This window comes from Convolutriloba macropyga, chromosome 3 (assembly GCF_964194025.1).
Source record: "Convolutriloba macropyga chromosome 3, txConMacr16.3, whole genome shotgun sequence".
NCBI lineage: Eukaryota > Metazoa > Xenacoelomorpha > Acoela > Convolutidae > Convolutriloba > Convolutriloba macropyga.
The window spans coordinates 64,767,401-64,792,189 of NC_134470.1; the positions used below are offsets into that span (position 1 = coordinate 64,767,401).

General features: G+C 33.2%; 1 protein-coding gene across 2 annotated transcripts; it reads left to right on the forward strand.

The window, feature by feature from the left end:
- Window positions 1-7,580: 7,580 nt before the first annotated feature.
- On the forward strand, window positions 7,581-24,582 carry LOC142336360 (uncharacterized). 2 transcript variants are annotated; one of them, XM_075385134.1, is made up of 6 exons: window positions 7,581-7,739; window positions 8,034-8,291; window positions 13,833-14,020; window positions 17,066-17,180; window positions 17,469-17,915; window positions 22,937-24,582. In XM_075385134.1, exons 1-6 carry the CDS (start codon window positions 7,632-7,634, stop codon window positions 24,263-24,265), a joined length of 2,445 nt encoding a protein of 814 aa, XP_075241249.1. In that variant the 5' UTR covers window positions 7,581-7,631; the 3' UTR covers window positions 24,266-24,582. The 2 variants fall into 2 exon arrangements, with proteins under 2 accessions (XP_075241249.1, XP_075241250.1); XM_075385135.1 differs by lacking the exons at window positions 7,581-7,739; window positions 8,034-8,291 and adding an exon at window positions 10,127-10,421.
- The last annotated feature ends 207 nt before the right edge of the window (window positions 24,583-24,789 follow it).

A 24,789-nucleotide genomic window follows, 5' to 3' on the forward strand; every position in this document is an offset into this window, starting at 1 on the left:
TAAATTTTGTTGTTTTTTCATTTTTCTATATTTACATTTTTAAGTTTTGGAAGTTTTTTCTTGTAAAATTTTCAATTTAATTGTTTTTTTTATTAAAAAATGTTGTTTTACTAAAATAATTTTTTTTCAAAAACGTCGTTTTTTACATAAGGTTTTTAACCAAAAATGTAATTTTTGTTGTTTTTTCATTTTTTATATTTTTACATTTTTCAGTTTTGGAAATTTTTTTCTTGTAAAATTTTCAATTTAATTGTTTTTTATTAAAAAATGTTGTTTTTACTAAAATATTTTTTTTTCAAAAATGTTGTTTTTTACATAAGGTTTTTAACCAAAAATGTAAATTTTGTTGTTTTTTCATTTTTTTAATTTTACATTTTTCAGTTTTGGAAGTTTTTTTGTAAAATTTTCAATTTAATGGTTTTTTTATTAAAAAATGTTTTTCTAAAATAATTTTTTTTCAAAAACGTCGTTTTTTACATAAGGTTTTTAACCAAAAATGTAATTTTTGTTGTTTTTTCATTTTTTATATTTTTACATTTTTCAGTTTTGGAAATTTTTTTCTTGTAAAATTTTCAATTTAATTGTTTTTTATTAAAAAATGTTGTTTTTACTAAAATATTTTTTTTTTCAAAAATGTCGTTTTTTACATAAGGTTTTTAACCAAAAATGTAAATTTTGTTGTTTTTTCATTTTTTTATTTTTACATTTTTCAGTTTTGGAAGCTTTTTTCTTGTAGAATTTTCAATTTAATTGTTTTTTATTAAAAAAATGTTGTTTTTCTAAAATAATTTCTTTTCAAAAACGTCGTTTTTTACATAAGGTTTTAAACCAAAAATGTAAATTTTGTTGTTTTTTCATTTTTCTATTTTTACATTTTTAAGTTTTGGAAGTTTTTTCTTGTAAAATTTTCAATTTAATTGTTTTATTAAAATATGTTGTTTTACTAAAATAATTTTTTTTTCAAAAATGAAGTTTTTTGCATAAGGTTTTTTAGCCAAAAATGTAAATTTTAATGTTTTTTATTTTCCTATTTTACATTTCTCATTTTTGGATTTTTTTTTCATGTAAAATTTTCAATTTAATTGTTTTTTATTAAAAAATGTTGTTTTACTAAAATAATTTTTTTTCAAAAATGACGTTTTTTTACATAAGATTTTTAGCCAAAAATGTAAATTTTGTTGTTTTTGTTTTTCTATTTTTACATTTCTCAGTTTTGGATTTTTTTTATGTAAAGTTTTCAATTTAATTGTTTTAATTAAAAATGTTGTTTTACTAAAATAATTTTTTTTCAAAAATGTCGTTTTTTACATAAGGTTTTTAACCAAAAATGTAAATTTTGTTGTTTTTTCATTTTTCTATTTTTACATTTTTCAGTTTTGGAATTTTTTTTGTAAAATTTTCAATTTAATTGTTTTTTTATTAAAAAATGTTTTACTAAAATATTTTTTTTTCAAAAATGTCGTTTTTTACATAAGGTTTTTAACCAAAAATGTAAATTTTGTTGTTTTTTCATTTTTTTGTTTTTACATTTTTCAGTTTTGGAAGTTTTTTTCTTGTAGAATTTTCAATTTAATTGTTTTTTATTAAAAAAATGTTGTTTTTCTAAAATAATTTTTTTTCAAAAACGTCGTTTTTTACATAAGGTTTTTAACCAAAAATGTAAATTTTGTTGTTTTTTCATTTTTTATATTTTTACATTTTTCAGTTTTGGAAGTTTTTTATTGTAAAATTTTCAATTTAATTGTTTTTTATTAAAAAATGTTTTTACTAAAATATTTTTTTTTCAAAAATGTCGTTTTTTACATAAGGTTTTAAACCAAAAATGTAAATTTTGTTGTTTTTTCATTTTTCTATTTTTACATTTTTAAGTTTTGGAAGTTTTTTCTTGTAAAATTTTCAATTTAATTGTTTTTTTTATTAAAAAATGTTGTTTTACTAAAATAATTTTTTTTTCAAAAATGACGTTTTTTACATAAGGTTTTTTAGTCAAAAATGTAAATTTTAATGTTTTTTATTTTCCTATTTTACATTTCTCATTTTTGGATTTTTTTTCATGTAAAATTTTCAATTTAATTGTTTTTTATTAAAAAATGTTGTTTTACTAAAACAATTTTTTTTTCAAAAATGCCGTTTTTAACATAAGGGGTTTAACCAAAAATGTATATATTATGTTGCTTTTTTATTTTTCTATTTTTCCATTTTTCAGCTTTTGAAGTTTTTTTCATTGTAAATGAAAAAACTTCAAACATTGAAAAATGGAAAAAGAAGAATAAAAAAAACAACATAATATACATTTATGGTTAAACCCCTTATGTAACAAACGGCATTTTTGGAAAAAAAAATTGTTTTAGTAAAACAACATTTTTTAATTAAAAAAAACAATTAAATTGAAAATTTTACAAGAAAAAAACTTCCAAAACTGAAAAATGTAAAAATATAAAAAATGAAAAAACAACAAAATTTACATTTTTGGCTAAAAGCCTTATGTAAAAAAACGACGTTTTTGAAAAAAAATTATTTTAGTAAAAACAACATTTTTTTAATAAAAAACAATTAAATTGAAAATTCTACAAGAAAAAAACTTCCAAAACTGAAAAATGTAAAAATAAAAAAATGAAAAAACAACAAAATTTACATTTTTGGTTAAAAACCTTATGTAAAAAACGACATTTTTTGAAAAAAAAATATTTTAGTAAAACATTTTTTAATAAAAAAACCATTAAATTGAAAATTTTACAAAAAAACTTCCAAAACTGAAAAATGTAAAAATAAAAAAATGAAAAAACAACAAAATTTACATTTTTGGTTAAAAACCTTATGTAAAAAACAACATTTTTGAAAAAAAAATATTTTAGTAAATTATTTTTTAATAAAAAAAAACAATTAAATTGAAAACTTTACATGAAAAAAAATCCAAAACTGAGAAATGTAAAAATAGAAAAACAAAAACAACAAAATTTACATTTTTGGCTAAAAACCTTATGTAAAAAACGTCATTTTTGAAAAAAAATTATTTTAGTAAAACAACATTTTTTAATAAAAAAAACAATTGAATTGAAAATTTAACTTGAAAAAAACTTCAAAAACTGAAAAATGTAAAAATAAAAAAATGAAAAAACATTAAAATTTACATTTTTGGCTAAAAAACCTTATGTAAAAAACGTCATTTTTGAAAAAAAATTATTTTAGTAAAACAACATTTTTTAATAAAAAAAACAATTAAATTGAAAATTTTACAAGAAAAAATTTCCAAAACTGAAAAATGTAAAAATAGAAAAATGAAAAAACAACAAAATTTACATTTTTGGTTAAAAACCTTATGTAAAAACTGACATTTTTGAAAAAAAATTATTTTAATAAAACAACATTTTTTAATAAAAAAAACAATTAAATTGAAAACTTTACATGAAAAAAAATCCAAAACTGAGAAATGTAAAAATAGAAAAACAAAAACAACAAAATTTACATTTTTGGCTAAAAACCTGATGTAAAAAACGTCATTTTTGAAAAAAAATTATTTTAGTAAAACAACATTTTTTAATAAAAAAAACAATTGAATTGAAAATTTAACTTGAAAAAAACTTCAAAAACTGAAAAATGTAAAAATAGATAAAAAACATCTAAATTTACATTTTTTTTGTTAAAAACCTTATAAAAATTACATTTTTTAAAAAGATTTTTCTTTAGTAAAACATTTTTTTTTCAAAACAATAAAAAAAACTAATGGAAATGGTTTTCCACTTAAAAAATTTGTAAATTTTATACTTAATGATATGTATGAATCAATATCTAAAATTTCTTAACCGAAAATTCTTCTTCAGAAAAACCAGGTGTTCTCTTATCAAAGGTTCCATGATTATGGCATAGTATTCGTAGTAAGCAACTGTTGCTAGAGTCTGCTGCGAAATTATCACTTCAATAGCTTTGCATCATCCAGTACCACACTTGATGTATTTCTGGTCAACTGAATTCGTCAAATTTTTCCTCACTACGTGCCAAGTAAAGACTCAGTATCCATTTCAATCAACTCATAATTGTTTGTATCGCAGAAAGAGGATAAGAAAATGTTTTTAAGTTGCAACATTGTAATTTTGGCGTACAAGAGGATAAAGAACCCAACAATTAATTGTTCTTTATGTGCAATACGTGTCTTGCTCATTTCTGCCTCAAAAATCTGGTCTTTCAGCTCATTCAGGGACTTGAAAACCTGTTGTTAATAAATATCTACATGAAAACCTTACAGATATTTTGTGGTCGTATGTCCGTAAGTCGATTACGGTCCATTATCTGATAACCATATCATTTGCATCCCAACTATTTCCAATCAACTTCACAGTCTCTGCAACGACTATTAACCCGCATTTTCGAAAAAAAAGCAGATATTACAAAACAAGCTTTTTTCGATAAATATTTAAATTCAAAATCGATAAATATTTAAAATCGGTATTTTTCGGGAAGATTTGAGTGTTCGTTCGGCAATTACTGCGCAGTTTTTGCTAGACCTGGGTTTATTTTGGCAGGAAATACGAATTTTTGTCAACATAAGAATTGTGTATTTCTTGCTAAAAATGGTGTATTTCTGGACTAGAAACGGGTATTTTCGGACTAGAATTGGTTCTTTTGGTACGAATTTGGTATTTTTTTCAACATTTTGCTATTTTTGGCAATAATTGAATGTTTCGTGCCAAGAATTGAGTGTTTGTTGCCAATAAATGTGTATTTTTGAGGATGGGTGTGTCTTTTTTCCCTTAAGAAATGGAATGTGTTATTGAGGGATTATCTTGCTAATCCATTTCGTGTGAACAGTTTGGACATCATGCGGTGAGGTACGTCTTTGTAAATTGAAATTTGTAAAGTGTAATATGAGAAAACGTGAATGACCTAACTAATTTGCTGTTAAGTCTCTATCTTGCTAATCCCCTTCGTGTAAACAGCTTAGGCATCATGCTGTGAAGTACGTCTTGAGAAATTGACATTAGTAAAGTGTAATGTGGGAAGGGGTCAATGACCTACCTAATTTGTTATTGAGGGATTATCTTGCTGGTCCACTCCGTGTGAACAGCGTGGGTATCAAGCTGTGAGGTACGTCTTTGCAAATTGACATTATCGAAGGGGAGCTGAATAAAGTAAGGGGAAAGAAACAAATGATTGACATATCGTAAAAAGCCTCGAAATATGGAGCCACTGAAACTTAAGTATAAACATGAACAATAATTAAAATTTTACATTATAAAAATTAAAAAAAACTGACAAATGAAAAAAGTGTCATTTTAAACTTAGTTTTTTTTGTTTCCCAATTTAAAAAGAGGTATCTATTATTATTTTGAAACGTGCATTTCTGGCATTTTTATCTAATCATGTAATCTGTACTCAGCAAATGATCTTCAAGTGCGACTTTTCTCTGATTTAAAAAATAGTAAAACAAAAACAATTAATTACAAAACGATCACAAATACAATTAGAAATCACAAATATAATACATTATAAAAAAAGCAAGAGTCCAAATTCCGTATGCATAAGTTTTTTTCTCTGCACAGTGAAAGGTTTTTTGGTGTCGATACGGATAGTTGCTGCAATCCCAGTCAGTATCCAAGTTTTTGAGAAGTTTGGAAACTTTTGGACAACCAAGATCATCTAGATTCTCCACATCTTTACACAAGTATTTTAAGAGGAGATTACACTTCTCCAACCCCTTTGCAAAGTATTCAGTTGTAGGTGAACAATGTTGGTGAATGATTGATGACAACTCAGTATATTCCAGTTTTCCACTGTTCCAATTAATCCCATGTAAATTTTTAGTGTTCCAATTTGCTTGAAAAGTAGGTTTGTAGTCTTTGGGTGGGAGGAAACTGTATCCAATACAATTCCGTCCTTGAATACACCCAACTCCTTAACAATTTGCCCCTCCAAGCACTAAATATTAAACACAACGAGAGACATTCTTTTTTCTAGGTTAGATTATTAAAAAATGGTTAGCAGTCTAGAATTTTGAATTAGATTTAATGTAAATAGAATTACTAATTTTGGTAGTCATTTTTGGTGAATTGAGCAAAATATGGGATCTGGAAGCAACAAATAAGAAACTCTGGATGAATAAGGGTAACTGGATAAAATAAGGGGAAAGAAACAAATGATTGAAACATGTTAAAAAAAACTCGAAATGTGGAGCCAATGAAACCTAAGTATAAACAAGAACAATAGGGAACAAAAAACTTCGTAGCAAATGAGATCTTATAAAACATTTTTTTAAGACAATGAAAGTTGTGTAGAAAATGATTTATGCTAATCCCTTCCCTGTGAACAGCTTGGGTGTCATGCTGTGAGGTACGTCTTTGGAAATTGACATTAATAAAGTGTAATATGGTTGGGGGTCAATAACCTTACTGATTTGTTGTTAAGGCACTATCTTGCTATTCCTTTTCATGTGAACAGCTTGGGTGTCATGCTCTGAGGTACATTTTTGAAAATCACCTAAGCCGTACGTAATTGTAAATGAGTCATCCTATCTAATTTAAAATTAAAACGTTACCTTGCTAATCCCCTTTGTGTGAACAGCTTGGGTATCATGCTGTGAGGTACATCTTTGGAAATTTACATTCTTAAAATGTAATTTGGTAGGGGGTCGATGACCTTACTAATTTGTTGTTAAGGCACTATCTTGCTAATCCCTTTAGTGTGAACAGCTTGGGTGTCACGCTGTGAGGTACGTCTTTGAAAATTTACATTAGTAAAGTGTAATATGGGAAAGGGTCAATGACCTTACTGATTCGATGTTAAGTCACTGTCATGTTAATCCCCTTCGTGTGAAAAGCTTGGGTATCATGCTGTTAGGTTCACTTTTGAAAATTTACATTATTAAAGTTTAATATGGTAGGGGGTCAATGACCTTACTGATTCGATGTTAAGTCACTGTCATGTTAATCCCCTTCGTGTAAAAAGCTTGGGTATCATGCTGTGAGGTACATTTTTGAAAAGTCGTACGTAAGTGTGAATGAGTCATCCTGTCTAATTTAATAATAAAACATTGCCTTACTAATATCCTTCGTGTGAACAGCTTGGGTGTCTTTCTGTGAGGTACGTCTTTGGAAATTTACATTATTAAAGTGTAATATGGAAGGGCGTCAATGACCCATTTTGTTATTAAGGGATTATCTTGCTAATCCCCTTCGTGTGAACAGCTTTGGTATCATGCTGTGAGGTACGTCTTTGGAATTTGACATTAGTAAAGTGTAATATGGTGGGGGGTCAATGACCTAATTTGTTACGGCACTATCTTGCTAATCCCCTCGTGTGAACAGCTTGGGTGTCACGCTGTGAGGTACACTTTTGAAAATTTACATTAGTAAAGTGTAATATGGGAAAGGGTAAATGACATTATTAATTTGTTGTTAAGGCACTGCTAATCCCCTTCGTGTGAACAGCTTGAGTATCATGCTGTGAGGAGCTACATCTTTGGAAATTGGAGGGTAGGAGGCTATACCTAATGTTAATACATAGGTACTTCCTTTTACCCGCCCCCCCCCCCCCCTGATCTGCTTACCTATTACTACTAACGCTTGAATGAATCTTTCTTCAGAATTTAAATGATAATGAAAAATATTGTTTGGACTGTTTTGTGAGTGAATGCAAAAATGGATATATCGGTGGGCGCAGATGGGCACGATGCGTCATTATTTGGGCTGAAGCTCAACACCCACAAGGCAGGATTGGAGAAAGTAGACAAGGAAAAAGTCAATCAGGTCAGTTGGGTTATTGGATCCTGAGTAAAGAACCCTGGTCAAGGTTTGGCTGGTAGCCAAAGCCAGAAAATTATATGAATTGTGTGCAAATTATATGTGCAAATTGTATGTGTCCAAAATGTGTCATTTTTTGTGTGCAAACTTATTAAAATTTGTTCAAACTGAACTTCAAATGAGTCTTTCAGGATAGACAAACCTTCATGACATTAAAATGATGAGCTACAAGTGTTTATAGTATAACTGTGTACTACAAAATGTGATTTTGTACGATGTCATAGGAGTACTGTTTTTCAGATAATCTTAGAGGCATCTAAGAACTCGAAATTCTACGAGAACGAGAAACGCAAGTCAGCTGAAATAGCTAAGCAAGTGGCTCAATTATTGGAAAAGAGGAACACGCTCAACCAATCAGATTTGCTGTTTGCTGCACAGGAAGTTGAGCTGCAGATTCTTCTGATTGAAGCACAGAGAGATTTGAGCCACTTTGTTGTGCATGTGGACATGGATGCTTTTTATGCTGCTGTAGAGGAGAGGGACAACCCTGAGCTGAAGGTATTCCTTTTTTTCCAGCTCTTCTCATTCTACGTCATTGATGCTATACTGTTATAAAATGCTCAGCTTTTCTAAAGAATTTATCGAAAAGTCTGTTTTCATCAGCCTTTCGGTCGTTGAATTGAAATAGCTCGAGGAAAAGAAAGAAGCTCGCAAGAGTCTATACTTTGCACATAATGATTTGGCTAATGGATTTAACAATGTGTAGTCAAACCATGAAATACTTTTGAAACAGTTTTGGCATCATAACTATCAAATTGATAGTTTCTTAGAAAACCTATGGTTTTTGGTTACCAAGAAAACTGAGCACTTGTACAAAAATGGGACAGAAAGCTTAAATGTGTTAATTATCTTTAGCGGTTGCAGGTCGACAATGATCGATCCGACTTGACTACTATTTTGAAGAAAGTTACGAAGCTAACATAAAGCATAGAAACATATAGAAAGCCACATTAGGGATTACCTTAGTGCTAACAATTCAATTCGAGAATGAGATGTACGTGTTTATGAAAAATCGGTCTTCAGTTTTGGTTGCAGCTTTTCAGATAAAAACTTTTGTCAAATCAAAAATTTTAATATTGTCCCGGGGATAGTTGAACTTTGCTCTATAACTCAGCAGCAGTTTTCCAGTTCCCTTCTCATTCATTGGGATATAAAAATCAAGGTTACTGAATAGCGAGCTTATTATAAATGCTCCCGTTGGCTCCACACATGTCAATGGTTCATCAAATAAGAACCAATTGGTGCTCCTCTAATGAACTCGTAATCAAAGCTGGTCAAATTACGCAATCCAAAATCAATGATGCAGACCCCTTAATTATTACTGTCGACAAAGATTGTGATAACTTATAGTAGCTTACTAAAAATAATTCCGATTCTCGGATAACACTGTCTTGAGAGATAGCTCTTGAAAACAGACGACCAAAGTTTTCTGCAGCGAGCGGCACAAGAATTGCCTTGTTCGTCGCACGTAGTGATACTTGCCATATACTTTCGCTCTTCAGCTATTTGGAGCGCCTCCCTGCCTTCTCTTTCTCATTAAAAATTGACTCCCCTGCCTTCTTTCTCATTAAAAAAAGATAGAGAGCAAGCGAGAGCGCGAGCTGCAACAAGACTATCTCTTATCAGATCATGTTTTGCGATTCGGTCGCCTCGAGCGTTGCAAGTTACCACATGCTCGCCGTAGATCTATAGTTCCCGTTATCCAATATAGGAATATTCGTTCACCATCATAAACTGGACGGTATTTTAAACTTATTTGAAGTTCATTTGGTTGCAAATAAAGGCCTAGTGCTGAAATAGATGGTGCTGCAAGCCATGCTCCTGCTTCTGGAAGTGACAATGGCAAAAGTTAGGTTTTTCCTGTTTTAGCGTGTTTGCCTGACTGTCAAATAATTCATGATTTTGCATCGTGTGCTTCTTGAGTTTTGTTTTGCCTTTAATTTGTAATGCTCAGATGCGAAATGTTTAAATTTATATCAAGCTGAACTTGTTCATCTAGTCATTGGACATCTGTTATTTGAGAAAGAAAAGGGAAATTGTTGTCATACAGCCAATATATGCTTTCTATTTTATCCACATAGATTTCTTGGGAAGCTTGCGATAAGCCATGCCTCTTCTGACAACTAAGTACCAATACTGTTCTCCAAAGTGTTCCTTTTCAAGTTATCAAAGTATCTTAAGACTTCGAAAACTTTTTTGGAAGGAATACTCCACCTTACGAATTAAACCATTTTTACAGAACCAAGACAATGACGCAGAATCTTTCAGCAGAATGGGGATTATTGAGGCCTTCCAACTGTGCTGCTAATTTATTGACCTCAGGACCAATTACTTGAAATCATGGGATTTGTTTTGGTGGATTGATTTATCTACTTCAGATCGGAGGTTGATCAAACCTCACAACTGCCCGTTCGTACGGTTAAACTTCTTTCGCTCTCCCTACATAGGATTTGCACTGTTGGAGAGTTTTCTGTACCAGCTACGACGGCATCATCGAGACACCATTTATCTGGCACGAGTTCTAGCACGGTGTTGTTATTGAGTCAATGATTGGCACAAGAGTAAACGCAAATAAAGGTGGTACTCCTGGCTGCACTTTATTCTAATGGGTCTTACTGCTGCACTCCGGTAAGGCTAGTAATAATTTCATCTCCAAAAATAAATGGCTGTTTCTTGAGTAACAAAAACAAAACACCGCTATTCCTGTCATAAATGGAAAACTGCCGCCGCACGTTTTAACGAATTTGATTTGAATTCGGAGCATTTTTTCTGATTGATACTGCGCTCCAAATTGAACCGCGTTGATCAAATGCTCAATGCGAATCCTACTTTGACCGGAAATTCTATGTTTGTAGAACGCCTTTAACGTATCAAAGGGTTCTGCTCACTGAATTGACAAGATGGACAATTCGGGCATCGCTGCTGTTGACAATTCGTCTTAGCTTAGATTTCCAACGCTTCCTATGTAGTCTTTTAACTGTAGCTACGCACGAAGACCGCTCAACCAATTGGTCCTCTGCAAATTAAGGTTTTTAACTCTGCCTGCTAGAGAGTCAATGTTCTCATAAGATCGGTTCTGCGTTTAGCTTGTTTAATTGAAGCAGCCTATTACCTCAGACCACCAAATTCACTGTTGTTCCATCAATCATTTCTACTCAGCTGTTATTGTTCTTGTTGCTGCTTGCTTTTCGAGACCTCAGAACACATTTGGACACTTTAACTTTTTCCAGTTATTCATCTCTTGAAAGATCCACGCATCCTTGCAGAGCGTCAGCGGGCTGATGTAATCTTTTAGTGTGAAATTTTATCGGAGAGAAACGTATTTGAGGAATGGGTGAAGCGCATATAAGTTTTAAGAAGGGTCCCGTAATTTGCTTGCTTCTCGTTAGGTTCGCTAACTCGCTAAATTGCTTCTCAGATATGTTCAGCTTATCTAGTTACTATTCAATCAGGTTCCTGTCAGCAGAATGGGGGTAACAAGTAAGCAATATGTTTGGATAAAGGTCATGAAATCTGTTGCGTCTTGCGATGTTGCTTAGTAAAGCAACAGTACGCCCCAATTGAGGTACTACTTGTCCAGCTATCATGCTTTGTCCCCCAATAACCATTGTACCGTTTTTCTGTGTTGCCATTGTTTTGTTAATTAAAGTATTTTAATCTTGTAAAGCTTTTAGTCAAAAGTAATCTTGTAAAACTTTCAAATAATTAATCATTGCTTCACCCGTTTCCGCAAGTTTTATTTCATTTTTTTTTAGTTTTCAATTGAATTGATTTGAAAAACTTATTTGCTTGACCTCAACGACTGTTTTGAACAGAGAGCTCAATTTTGTTATAGGAGCCTTCCAATATTTCGACCCTCTCCCGTATATCACAAAAAGGAGGGGTGCGTTGGATTGACCTCACCAATTTGTCAACTGATTTTGCTTTCCGGGGCCGCTCATAGGCTCCTTGTTCGTCCATGGCACAGAGCGTTTCTAACCCGATGTGTACCAAAAAAAGGAGTTTAAAATCCGCAAGAATAACAGTGCTTGGTACAAAACGTGTGTTTCTAGCATAATGGCATAATGTTGAAGTTGATGTCTTAAGACAACGCAACCTGTGATCGACCTATTTTGGACCTGCATGTTTGAAAACAATAGCAAACAATCAATCTGAATTTTCAGTGGTTTTCTTTTCGAAGTGAATGAAATTAATTCTGTTGCGAAACTGTTTGCAAATTTCGTTAGAAGTTCTCAGAAAGTGGCTGAATGAAACTATTTCGCTGAAAGAAAGTTAAGGTTGTTTGAATTTGAAATTAAGAACCCAGCTCTTATTGCTGGTAATCGATAACGAGCTAATTTTTGTGTCACTTTTTTTTTAATTCGTCGGTCTTTTTTATTGCGACCATTTGAACGCTCCACGAGGTCAAGAGTGAGTTTTGTACTGAGATGCTCCACTACGCTGCTAAAATCGTGTGCGTGACGTCATTTGTATATGGTATTGGTATTTGTTTTAAGGTAAATTGAATGGTAAATTGTTAAATAATACGTGACTTACCTCACTCAAGAAATTGCCCATTTATTGAATCTAATTTGAGAATTTCAGCTCTCAATTTAAATTAATTGGAGTTGAATAGAACTAGATAATTCGAAAGTTTTATAACTTGATTGAATTTGATGTTTGAATTTTGATCTGAATATAACAAAGAAATTGAAGTCAGAATCTTGTTAGTACCATCTTTTGTATTTAGCCCCGGCTGCTTTTTTTCAATTAGGCATCTGATCAGTCTTTCGCAGCTATTATATGTCAATCTGCTGGCTTTTTTTATTCTTTTCGTGAATTCTTAAAAGCAATACCAGGAAGATTTTGTATTGAACTTAGCGTCATTCGATTAATTGTCGAGCAGAAGTTAAACTCACCCAAAAATGATCGTTTACATTAAAGGGGCGCGAGAATATCAAAAATTGAGCTAGTATTTATGGTCTCAAACGTTATGAATATTACAAGTGTCAACTTTTACTTCTTTATTTGACATTTAGACGGAAAAATATTTAATGGTGCCGCGCCCTGAGCACTCAATTGGATTAGAAAACCGACACGAGACAACGACAATGGCAGAACTTGTTTCTGGTGCCAAATATTTTAGGTCTCTGTTTGTTGAAATTAAAGAATTAATTGAACTTTCTTTTCCATATGAATTCTGGGTACGAGTAGATAAAGATATAATTCTTGTTTTAATGCTCCAAGTATTTACTGAAATTCATCTAAAAGGCGATAAATGGTCCGGCAGTTTTTGGATAGAAATCATTTTTGCGAGAAAGGTTTCTCAAAGTTATTATACAGTTATATCTAAAGGATTGAATTAAATTTCAGAAAACTCTCAAAAGTTTTTTCATTTTCACATGTGCATGGCATTTTTTTGTCGATTGCGCCAATGAAGAGTAGTGTTTAAATTTATGAAACTTAAGTTTTCTGTCAAATAATGTTTACCTCTCTGATAAAATTATTTTCTAATACTGTTTCAAAGGTCCCCATACTCAGAAGTTTTGAAATTACTCAATCACAGTTTTTTTTGCAAGCTGATGCTCGAAATAATGTTTTTGTGTGTTAAATAATTTTAGATATGAATGCTATAGTGATTTTTGACTGAACATAAATATGATTTGAAATATTTGCAATCCCAGCGAGGATTTCTGGCTCGATACAAAGTGTGGGTTGGTTGGTGTTTGTAACATTTGTAATTGATCTCAAACAATTTTTCTAAAAAATGGTCGTTGCAAAATTGCTTAGATTTTTTGTCAAGTTGTCTCAAATTGATGGGTTGAATGCCAAACAAGTTTTGTCGATGGAAAGACATTTCGGCGTACTTTGTTGAGAAACTAATCCTTTCTCAGCGCAGCAAATTTTCAGAAGCAGTGTTTTTGTGAACATGCGTTGGGTCATCATAGTGTCACCAGTAAAAATTTGCATGAAAGATTGTGATCGTAGTGATATAATTCAGTTGTTTAATTTTGACTGAGCAGGTCATTTGTTCTGAATGCTAAGAAGTGATGTGTTTAGACTATTCCTTTGGGCGTGGGAAGTGAATCGATGCTGTCAACTTCCAACTACATAGCAAGGCAGTTTGGTGTGAGAGCAGCTATGCCAGGGTTTATTGCCAGAAAGTTGTGCCCTAATCTTAAAATTGTTCCTCCCGACTTCGAAAAGTATAGAACCGCCAGCAGTTTGGCCCAAGATGTCTTTCGAAGGTCTGAGTTTATGTGAAATTGACTGCAAACCAATTTTATATACTTAACAAGGCGGCTCGGTAATGTGCGATGGCACATAAGGTTCCGACCCCGCCCATCCACAATTTTGGCATAATTGTCTACCAAATGAGGAACAGATAGAAAAACCCAAAAATTATTTTTTGGGAATCCCAAAAAAACCCAAAAAATGCACAAGTAATTTCAACAAAGTTGTGTATGAACGATACGATAGCCTCCAAAGCAAACAAATCAGGGGAGTACAAATTGATGCTTTAGATTGCCGAGATATGCCAATATTAAAAAAGCGAGTCAAGACGAAGAGCGAAATCAACAACAACAACAACAAACATTAATTACATCAAAAAAATTTATGTCCGTTTTAAAAAACGAAATTTAATAACACAGTCAAAGTAGCGTCAAATCAAGCAAAAACTAAACAAAATAACTTATAAATTACCAGAAAATATATGGGACCAGTCCATAAAAGGGTTTGGTAACAAATAGACAAAAAAGAACAAAAACAGTAAAGTTAAAAAATTCGCTTATTTTTTTGAAACAATTAACTTCAAAGTAATGAAAACTATTAGAAATCAAGTAAAATATCCCTAAGGTATACGATTACCAATGCTTCTATAGAAGAGCATTAGGACCATTCCTTATTTATTTTTTTAAGCGGCTAAAAGAATAACAAAAAAACAACAAACAGAAATAATTCAATTGAAACTTGCCGGAAAACGCTGTCAAAACCGTCAAGCCATATTTTGGCCCTCAAAATATATTAAATTGCGCCTTTTTCAAAAAGAGACAATGTAGTATGTGGCAATTCATTAGTGAGACTAGGTAACAAGTAGACAAAAAAGCGAAGGGCAAAAGTATGTAATACTTTTGATTTTTTTTCGAAATAAAATTGCATCCAAGGTCATGAAAGACATTAATAACAAAAGAACTATTTAAGTAGGGTCATTTATTCATCCAAAAGAAGCCCTCGAGATCTGATGTTATCCAGAATATTTCTTGCGTCTTCAACAAGAACGTCAAATATGAAAAAAAATCAAATTAATTTACTTTTTTTATGAAAAACCTGTGTCGAAGCCAGTAAGGTCATAACGAATTCTTTAAAAATAGATTTTAGGACAGCAATCCCTTTTGACACCTTCCCTTGACACCCATAATGTCATATTAGACCTGTTATTAACTATGAGATTAGGTAGCAAAAAGATAAATAAAAAGAACAAAATTGCGAAGTTAAAAATTTTTTTTAGTTTTGGAAAACGATTTTTTTCAAAATCATGAAAGCCATCAGCTATCTACTAATATCAGAATATCGGCTCATCTATTAGTCCATGAAAAAGCAATGAAACCTATCACTATACACGAAATTTCATAGGACCGAAACGACCAAGTGAAAATGACAGTTAAAGACAAAATTAAAAAATTCATTTAATTTCTTCAAGAAAGAGGTGTCGAGGCCGTTAAAACGATAATCTATATCATTCAAGATTTTATTATGTTCAATTGTGCCTTATTTGGAACGCTAATAATGTGATATGAGATCTGTCAATAATGTAATAATGTGACAAAACTAGAAAACGTGAAAAACTGGCAAATATCTAAAAACAAAAAAAAAATCTGAAATCTAGTAGTATCAAAGCCAGAAAACAATACCTTCAGGCTTAAAACAGCAACCGAGACTGAACTTTAAATCAGTAGAATGAAGAAGCTTTCTTTCTTTGCTGACACTAAGCTAGAACTTGAACAAATTAAGAAAAAAAAGTTAAGAAAAGTTAATTAAGCCAAAAAAAAGAAAAGTTAATTAAGCCATTTGAAAAATCAATTTTTTCTAAAAGTCCAAAAAGGACCATTCAAGTAAAAAAAATAAGCTTGGAGCTGCTTAGGAAGCCAATTGGACCTATCACTCCTGAGCTTTGATTTGATGTGTTCTGTTCTTTATTATTTAAAAGAGGTCTTTTTTTTTTCAAAAAAGACCGACTGATTACAATCCGATTTCTTTTTGGATTGTAACAGTCCAAGATTGGCCCAAAACTAGCCCTGCTAATGTCTTTTGTCCGCTAGGATAATTGATATTTCGAGTGTTGTAGATATAGATAATTTGTTAGTTGAAAACTCAAAAATAAAATCAGCATTTTTGATAATCAACGAGTAAAGTTAGCAAAAAACGGCGAAGTTTTAATTACAGAGCACTCGCAGCGGACGCTGAAGCAGGAATAGCCCTCTTTTGAGTCTACGAAGGTTGTGCGATTGTTGTTTGGGAGTATACTGCCGGCTTTTCTAATCAAAGTGGACTAAAGTAGCTTATTTCGCGCTGTTTTTGATGAAAAAGGCTGAATTTTGAAATATTTATTCAGAATTTTTGACCACAAAAATTTAATCAAAACAATCAACAATGCTTGTTTGTCTTTAAAAATAAAATCAACGACACTATTTTTAAAAATTTTAACAAATTTTAGCAAAATTGGCGAAAATTTAGGCAAAATTTCCGGAAAATGTGAATAAAAACAATGTGAATTCACTAATTTTCTCAGAAGTTTAAACCTCTATAACTCCCTGTAGAAAACGAAAATTAGAAAAATCTTTTTAATTCCATATTCTACGCTGGACGAGCTTTCTGATGATACCAGTCTCAACTCTCTACGATGAATATATCGATCGGCGAAAATTCACGGAACAAAAAAAAACCCATTTGAGTATATAGTTCCTCCCCCCTCAAGAGGGTCGGAACAAATAGCGTTAGAATAAAAGCGATCCGATTGTTATTTGTTAATGGTCTGTTAGCTTTGCTAATTTGTCAAGGTTAAATGTTTTTTTGAGTAAGATTTTTTTTTTGCTTTAAGTATCCTATTCCTTTTTCACATACTATAAGCCATTATAGTGATATAGTGGGTGGTTTTCAATAGTTTACACATATTTGATAATGGCAAAGAATTTGTCGGAAAGAATTCTGTGTTATTAATACGAATTTATTAATATTCACAAGGTTAATAAGTTAATCATGACGTTAGTTCACGTTTTGTGTTGTTGCTTCAGCTTTGACCCCAACTTCAGAATGATGAGTTTGGATGAGGCGTACTTGGACTTGAGTGTCCACATGTCGGAGAGGCAATCTTCTTCAGCTGAGTGGAGGACTGTCCATTTTAAGGATGTACGATTTAACTTTTTTAAACCTCAGTTTCACAATGACTGCAGTATTTAATATTCGGGGAGAACCAGAAAACTGAAAATATAGTCAGTTAGGTTTGAAGATCAAAAGTTTTTTAATAAGCATATTTAGTTTGACGTTGCAGTTATAAGCAAAACAATAACTCTCGATCATGAAAAATATTTGAATTCTCGTAACTGAGTAATTTTAAACAATTGGACGTCAGCCATACGGAGTGTATTAGTAGCTATCGTAGTGGTGATAGACCAAGGTATATGATGGTGTTTTCAGGACAATGGGTTGAAAACGGCAAAAGTATTTGACAAAGACATTCAATCAGCAGTAGAAGAAATGCGATTCCGAGTGTTCGTAGCCACAAAGTTAACATGCAGTGCAGGCATTGCATCCAATTGTCTATTGGCTAAGATATGCAGTGACAAAAATAAACCAAATGGACAATTTTGCCTCGAAAGCAACCGTGAAGACATCGTGAATTTTATGAAGGATTTATCGATTCGAAGTGTGAACGGAATTGGTAAAGTGACTGAAAGTTTGTTGAATGGTCTGGGTGTGAAGACATGTGGTGATTTGTTCGATAAGAGAAATGAGTTGTTTCTCCTTTTCTCGAAGACGTCTTTCCAGTATTTCTTGAGGGTGTCGTTGGGAGTGGGGGCCGTGCCGGATCCTGATGATGGCAAAGAGGAGAGGAAAAGTATGAGCTGTGAAAGGACGTTTAAGGTGCGTGTGATTTAATTCTATGATGCCTTAAAATGAATGATTCACATTGACGGATTTAGGAGCATGATGAATTTAGGACCCAAATTATTAATTGTTCTCAACTGAAATTTGTAGCAATTATATTAGTCCTGCTGGTCTGTTTTGTAAGTTCGTACTGCCAACTTTATCTAATCGTTTTTTCTTGCCTGACCATTTGACTTTTTGTCCTCAAAGGGGATAAACATGTAAATCCCTGAGAACATTAGGCTCTCCCAGAGCCTTCGGCTTACTAGTTTCTAAGCATGCGATTCACAGAAATTGTTGAAGAGTGTCAAGGACACTGTGACTTCTCGTTAGCAAAAGCCCGGCATATGACAGCAATCATAATCATCAAACTGGACGGAAGTAGCTGACTTCCAAAAACTGTAACAACAAAATCAAGCGAAACAAAACATAACTGAATTACATTATTAATTATTAATCAAAACCGTTCCGAAATCATAAGATCTAATTAACCCCATCCTTCCCTTATTCAATAACAAAGAGACATAAATTCATGGTATGAGGGCGTTTCCGGGGAGTTGATCTCTCCCCCCCCCCCCCGCCACACATGCACACACCCCAATGCGCCCCAATCACCTCACCCCACTCCACTTTCCTTCCGCACTCATCCTACTCATTCCACCCATAGCCCCGCACCATCGACCCCGCTCCCCTCACTCTCCACCCCTTCCCACCGCAATAAAGCTTAAGCTAGTCTCCCTTATCAGCAGCTAGCGACTAATGCAGCCAACCGCTCGCCAGTCGTTTGCTCTCAAGAGATGTTCGCAGCAAATATTTCAGTCCTGCTGGTCTGTTTTATCCGATTTGTTGCAGTACCAATTTTTCTTCTGTTTTTTTCGACTGGCCGACAAATTTTGTGACTTTCCGTCTTGAGTAATGGGATAAACTTGTAAAGCCGGAGGACATTGCCTTTCCTGTGACTCACCCAGTGAAGATAGGCCTCCTAACTTTGAGTTATTTTCTCGGAAAGCCAACCCCAACCAGTCATTTGAGAGCCTAGGTACAAGGAGAGCGAAAGTTACGTGCGGAGGCATCAAGGAAAGTTTTTTTTAAGGAGATGAGTTTAGGCGACTCGGAGATGAGTTATCTTGATCTCATTTTTTTGTTTAATCGAAGGTGTTTTTAAAACAACATGTGAATGCCCAACGTGACAAAACTGTTTTTTTTTGTTGAACAAAACTGTAGAGCGGAGGGAATACAGGGTTGTGTTTGTGTTTCGAAAGATGAGATTAGAAAACGTAGGTACGAAAATGTTACGCTAAGCGAGCAAATTTGTTCGAACATGTACGGACTCAAGGCCGTTTTTAATTTGGACTCTAATTTTTTATTGAATTGGTTTCTCTAAATTATTAACCGCCGTCAGCTTCAACGGCTATTATTTAGGCGCTCTCCTTTTTTTAAAATTTGCGTTATCTTTTGATTTCGTTTTTTGTTCTAAGTAAGTCACGATTTTCAGGCTTGACTTCTGACTTACTTCACTCACTATTTCAACTGAAGGGATTTTAAATTCTTTCAGGTTTGAAAGGTATTGAATTACATAATGTAGTGAATAAGGTCAAAGTCAAAAGAGCAAAATCAAAAGAAAATATGAGTCATAATACATTAGGTTATCAAAGTTAATTAAAGCGATTTCTAGCTGGCCTTAGTACTCTGCTTGATAAGTTCAATTTAGAAGCTGACTTATGTTTGGTTTTAGAAATTAACCGAATATGCAGATTTTACTCACCAAATAAGATCTTTTTGACACTTAGAAAAATTCTGTCAATTTCTATCTCTTATAGTTTTTTTTTCTGTTTCTATCCCAATGTGCGTCAAGCGAGTTAACGGTGGCTGTTTTCCGACAATTTGCCGGCTGTGTTTTGACTTGTTTTTGTGAAGGAGGTTTTATTTATTTGGATTAAATTTTGGAATATCCATTTGTCCATTGTTTGCTGCCTGTTATTGTTTGTGAGCTATTAGGTTTTCTCATTTATTTGTTTTTGCCCTGTTTTAGTTTTAGCGGGATGAACAGGTAAGGCCCAGTGGGCATTAAGTTTTATTGCAGGCCCAAAGGCGGCCTTAGTGGCCCTCTAAGTGGTTACAGTGGTGCAGCTGCTGGGAATGCCTTAATTCAGGGTTAAACGGTCATTTTTAATTTTCCAGACAAAATTGGCGCAATTTTTCACTTTATTTTTAATTGCTCTCAAACGAAGTTTGTGGCAATTATATTAGTCCTGTCGGTCTTTTTTAATGCGATTTTTCGCTTCACCGATTTTTCGTCTGACGCTTTTGACTTTTCGTACTTTAAAACGGGATAAACAGGTAGCGCCCAGCGGGCATTAAGTGCTCTTGGAGCCCTTCAGCTCTGTTTCAGCTCAAACTGTTTTGGAGACTTATACTTATGGTGTGAAGGGCGGTTCTTGGAGAGGTTGAAGACCCCTCCACTGTTGACCCCCCTCCACTATTGCCCCCAACCCCCCGCGCTGTTCCCCATCCACCTCACTGTCCCTCACCCCTCCCCCATCAGACCTTCGTGCATCCCCCGCCCGTTTCTAGCTACTGACGAACAACCGCTCGCTAAAAACTAGCAAATATATAATATTTTGCAATTTTTTTTCAAGCTTTTTGAAAATTTTTGAAATTTTGATTTTTATTAGCCCTAGGTGTCACGGAACCTCTTCTGGGTTTTAACAATAGGTTGCTGCATAATTTCTATTGGTAATGGAATCATTTCAACCTTTTAACATCACAAATTTAAGCATTTTTTCAACAAAACGTGCAATTTTTCAAGTTTTTCGACATTTGTTTTTTTTATTCAGGTCTTTTCAGACCCAGGGACCAGAAAACTTCCTAAGGGGTTTGAAAATAAGGTATTGACAAATTTGCATGGGGCATGGAATAGTTTTTCAGCTTTTTATTGTCACAAATTTAAACAATTTTTTGATAAAACTTGCTTTTTTCAAGTTTTTTGAAACTTTTTGTCGTTTTTTTGTGTGTTTTCAACCTCAAGAGCCAAGGAAATTTCCCCTGGGTTTCAATGTGGGCTACTGTATTTTTTCCAGATGTAATGGAACGGCTTGCAAGATTTTAACAGAACGAATTTTAGCATTTTTTTGACGTTTTTGCCATTTTTTTTTCAATTTTTTGACATTTAAGTTTTTATTCAGGTTTTTCGCACCTCAACGGCCAGAAAACCTCCATTTTGGTTTCATAATAAATTACTTGAAAGATTTTCGTGGTCATGGGTTCATTTTCAACTTTTTAATATCACAACTTTTTAATATCACAAGCAATTTCTTTTATAAAACTTGCAGTTTTAAGTATTTTGATTTTTTTAAATTTTTTTAGGTCTTTCTAGCTTCAAGAGCCGCGGAACTTCCTCTGGAAATTGATAATATGTTACTGCATAGTTTATAGATTTAATGGAATGTTCTTCAAGATTTTAATATCACGAGTTTAAGCAATTTTTTAATTTATTTGCAATTTTTTCATGTTTTTAAATCTTTTCCGGCACCAGAGGCCCTGGGACCTCCTCAAAGTATTGATAATAAGCTGCTGCATAGTTTCGAGAGTTAATGGAATGGTGGTTAATTTTTAATGTCTCCAGTTTTGGTGGTAACTATGGGATAAAATTTTTTTCAAATTTCGGAAAGTTTTTATCTTGTTCCAAGAGTATGGATCTTTCTGAGCCAGTGAAACTATTTCAGGCTTGAAACAGGGATACTGGATAGTCTATTGAAGCAATGAAATGGTTTTTAAGATATTCATATCTTGAATTTTAGCAAGATTGTGTTAAAATTTGCAGTTGTTTCGAATATTTTTCAATATTTTTTGTCCTTTTCCTTAAAGTTAAACGACCATTACTGGCCAACGATACTTTTTAAAAGTCGTAGAGATGGGTTAATTGACGAAACTTTCGAGAAAAGAAAGATGGTTCTGAACTTTTTTACTGCGAAATTGAAAACTTTTAAAAATCTTTTTAATTTTGCAATTATCGATTTTTTTCTAAATTTATTTACTAACAAGGCTAGAAAACTAGAAGTTGCAGGGTCGAATCCCATCATGGAAGTTATTCCTTTCTCTCTCTCTCTCTCTCGGTTAGGGTTTTTCCCTTTTCTTTCTCGTTCACGCATTATCTAGCTCTCTCTCTCTCTCTCATTCTATCTGTCTCTGTCTCTCTCTCTCTATCTCTCTCTCTCTCTCTCTCTCTCTCTTTGTTGATGCCGCACTTCAGCTGCTTTTATGAGGCGTAATGTCATCACATCTGATCCTCGTTAACAATGAGTTATAGTAGAAATGTTTTTTTAATCATAAATGACTTAACAGAAACTTTTTAAGAAATAATTTTTAATTGCTCTCAAAAGCAATTTTTAGCGAATGTAGTAATGTTGTTTGTCTCAATTTTTTGCTTGGCCGATTGTTTGTCTGACCCATTTGACTTTCGTCGTCAGAAACGGGATAAGAGGTAGCGCCCGGCTTGCATGAAGTTTTCTTAGAGCCGTTCAGCCCACTGATTTTCAAGTATGCGATTAACAGAAACTGTTTTGGAGATTTACACTTATGGTGTGAAGAGCGGTTCTTAGAAACTGATTCCACACCCCCACCTACCTACCGCCCCAACATCAGTCCCTCAATCCACTTTTTCGCCCCTGCTGCACGCGCCTTCATTTAATCTAAAGCTAGCCTCACAGCTGTGACTAGCTACTGACGAAGCCAACCGGTCGTTTGAGAGCAATTCGCTCGACGTTAGTCGGTTATGTTTTCTTTTGAAATGATTAGTATTATTATATTACTAGTATTTTTCGCTAAGTCAGCAGTTGGACTTAGATGGTCTTGATGAATGTTTAAATTGAGGCAATTCCGAAGTCTTCCTTCTGTGTGTTCTGATGATGTGTGATTATATTAGGACAGTATCAAATTGTCTTTTTTGTACCAATATAACTAATATTTATTTTGCAAAGCAATTTTTTGATGGACAAACGTCAGCTGATATGTTTCAGCCCTTGTCAGAGAAAGAGGAACTGATAGCCGTTATTAAATCACTAAGCGATGAACTCAGTCACGATCTTTCCAAAGCCAACCTGTACGGACAAAGTTTAACCCTGAAGATCAAGTTGAGCTCATTTGTAATCAAAACCAGAGCTGTTATATTGCCATATGCCCTTCATGATGCAGAAAGCATGTTCAATTTCGGGCGCAAAATTCTGGACAGATTTTTGACCGAACTGAAAAATAAGCAGTTTTCAGTTCGTCTTATGGGATTAAGAATGGCGAAGTTTGCAAAGAAGGGAACAGTTAGTAGCTCGAAGAAATCAGTTTCAAACAATACATCTATTGACAAACTCATTGGGAGATGTAATCGTGACAGTATTACTGTAAAACGTCAAGCGGAACCGGATCTCGAGTCTCAAACTAACATCAATTTAGATCCATTAAATGGAGGAGTTTCAGAGGACAAATTCAATGGACTTCACGAGACGACAACACAGAAGGATGTGGATGACAAGGAAGATGCTAGATGTTTAATGGAACAGTCGGGTTGTTTATTTGATGAAGAGAATGTAGAAAATAAGATGCCAGAGCTCGATACTCTTGTGGAATCTGTAGAGCTTGACAGCGGCGCCATGCGCGATGAACAGTTTGGTGAGAAAAATGGTGCCGATCATAACCAAATAGTTCAAGAAATCAATAGTCAAGACACAATTGCAATAATTAAACAAAATACCAAACCAGATTACAAAAACACCCTGATAACTAGCAGTAGAGTTTCGATCAAAAATGTCGAAGCGAATGAAACAAACAATGCTAACTTAATTCCTAAAGAGGCAGAACAATCAAATTCAAATCCAGTTCCTCTAAATTCAACAATTTTTGAAAGAAATGTTGTTGATCAACAGCCCGGAACTTCGCGAGAGTTCGATATGGAACAAGATATTGAAACTAATGATGAAGATGGAATCTACTGCCCAATTTGTGGTCAGTTGGTACCTGCTGATGTTGAAATAAATGCTCACGTAGACAACTGTTTGGCTGTGATTGAGGTGAGAAACGTATTGAAGGAACAAGCTGGTCACTCGAACGCGAGAACAAAAACAATTGTTGGCAAAGCCACTAATGCAACTAAGAACGAACAGCGTAGTCCAAAAGATGAAAAACACAAAACAACGAAAAAACGATCTCGTGGCGACTTCAGCTCGAAAGGTTTATCTTCCACGTCAAATGTCAATGACAGTTCAGCCAATAAAAAACGACACAAGAATGACAAAGGGACTACAATTGAGAAGTCAGATTCGCAAGCTAGTCTCAACACGTTTTTGAGGCGCAGATGATTGTTTGTTTTGTTTTCTTGAGTTTTTGAGGTTTGCTGCTTATGATTTAGTTTGTACTACTAAAATTTTGAATTGAGTTATAGTAGTTTGTTGTTATTTTTGAGCCCAGTTTAAGCTCAAAACTGTCAAACATCGTGTATGCATTTGATACCATCACGCTTATCTTCAATGAAATTATGAACTTGGGGCGGATCAATATCTTTTGAGTGCAAAAAAATAATGAAATCGAAGAGCGCTTGAAAATCTAAATTGATTTTTCAAGAGACCTTTGTTTTCTGGATAAATTATTGAAAGATAATTTTCAATTTTCTGCTTTTCTCGTTTTTTTCAGAAGTTTGAACTAGAACTTAAAACATGAACTCAAGTTGATGTAACAGAAGCTCTAGAAAGAAAGATAGAAAGAATTTTTTCCTTAATCAGGTAATACAAATCTAACATCTAATAATAAACAAAATAATTCTTTACCGCAACCAAAGAGGAAAGGTTACGGGGCACTAGTACCCGCACATCCTGCCCCAGTGAGA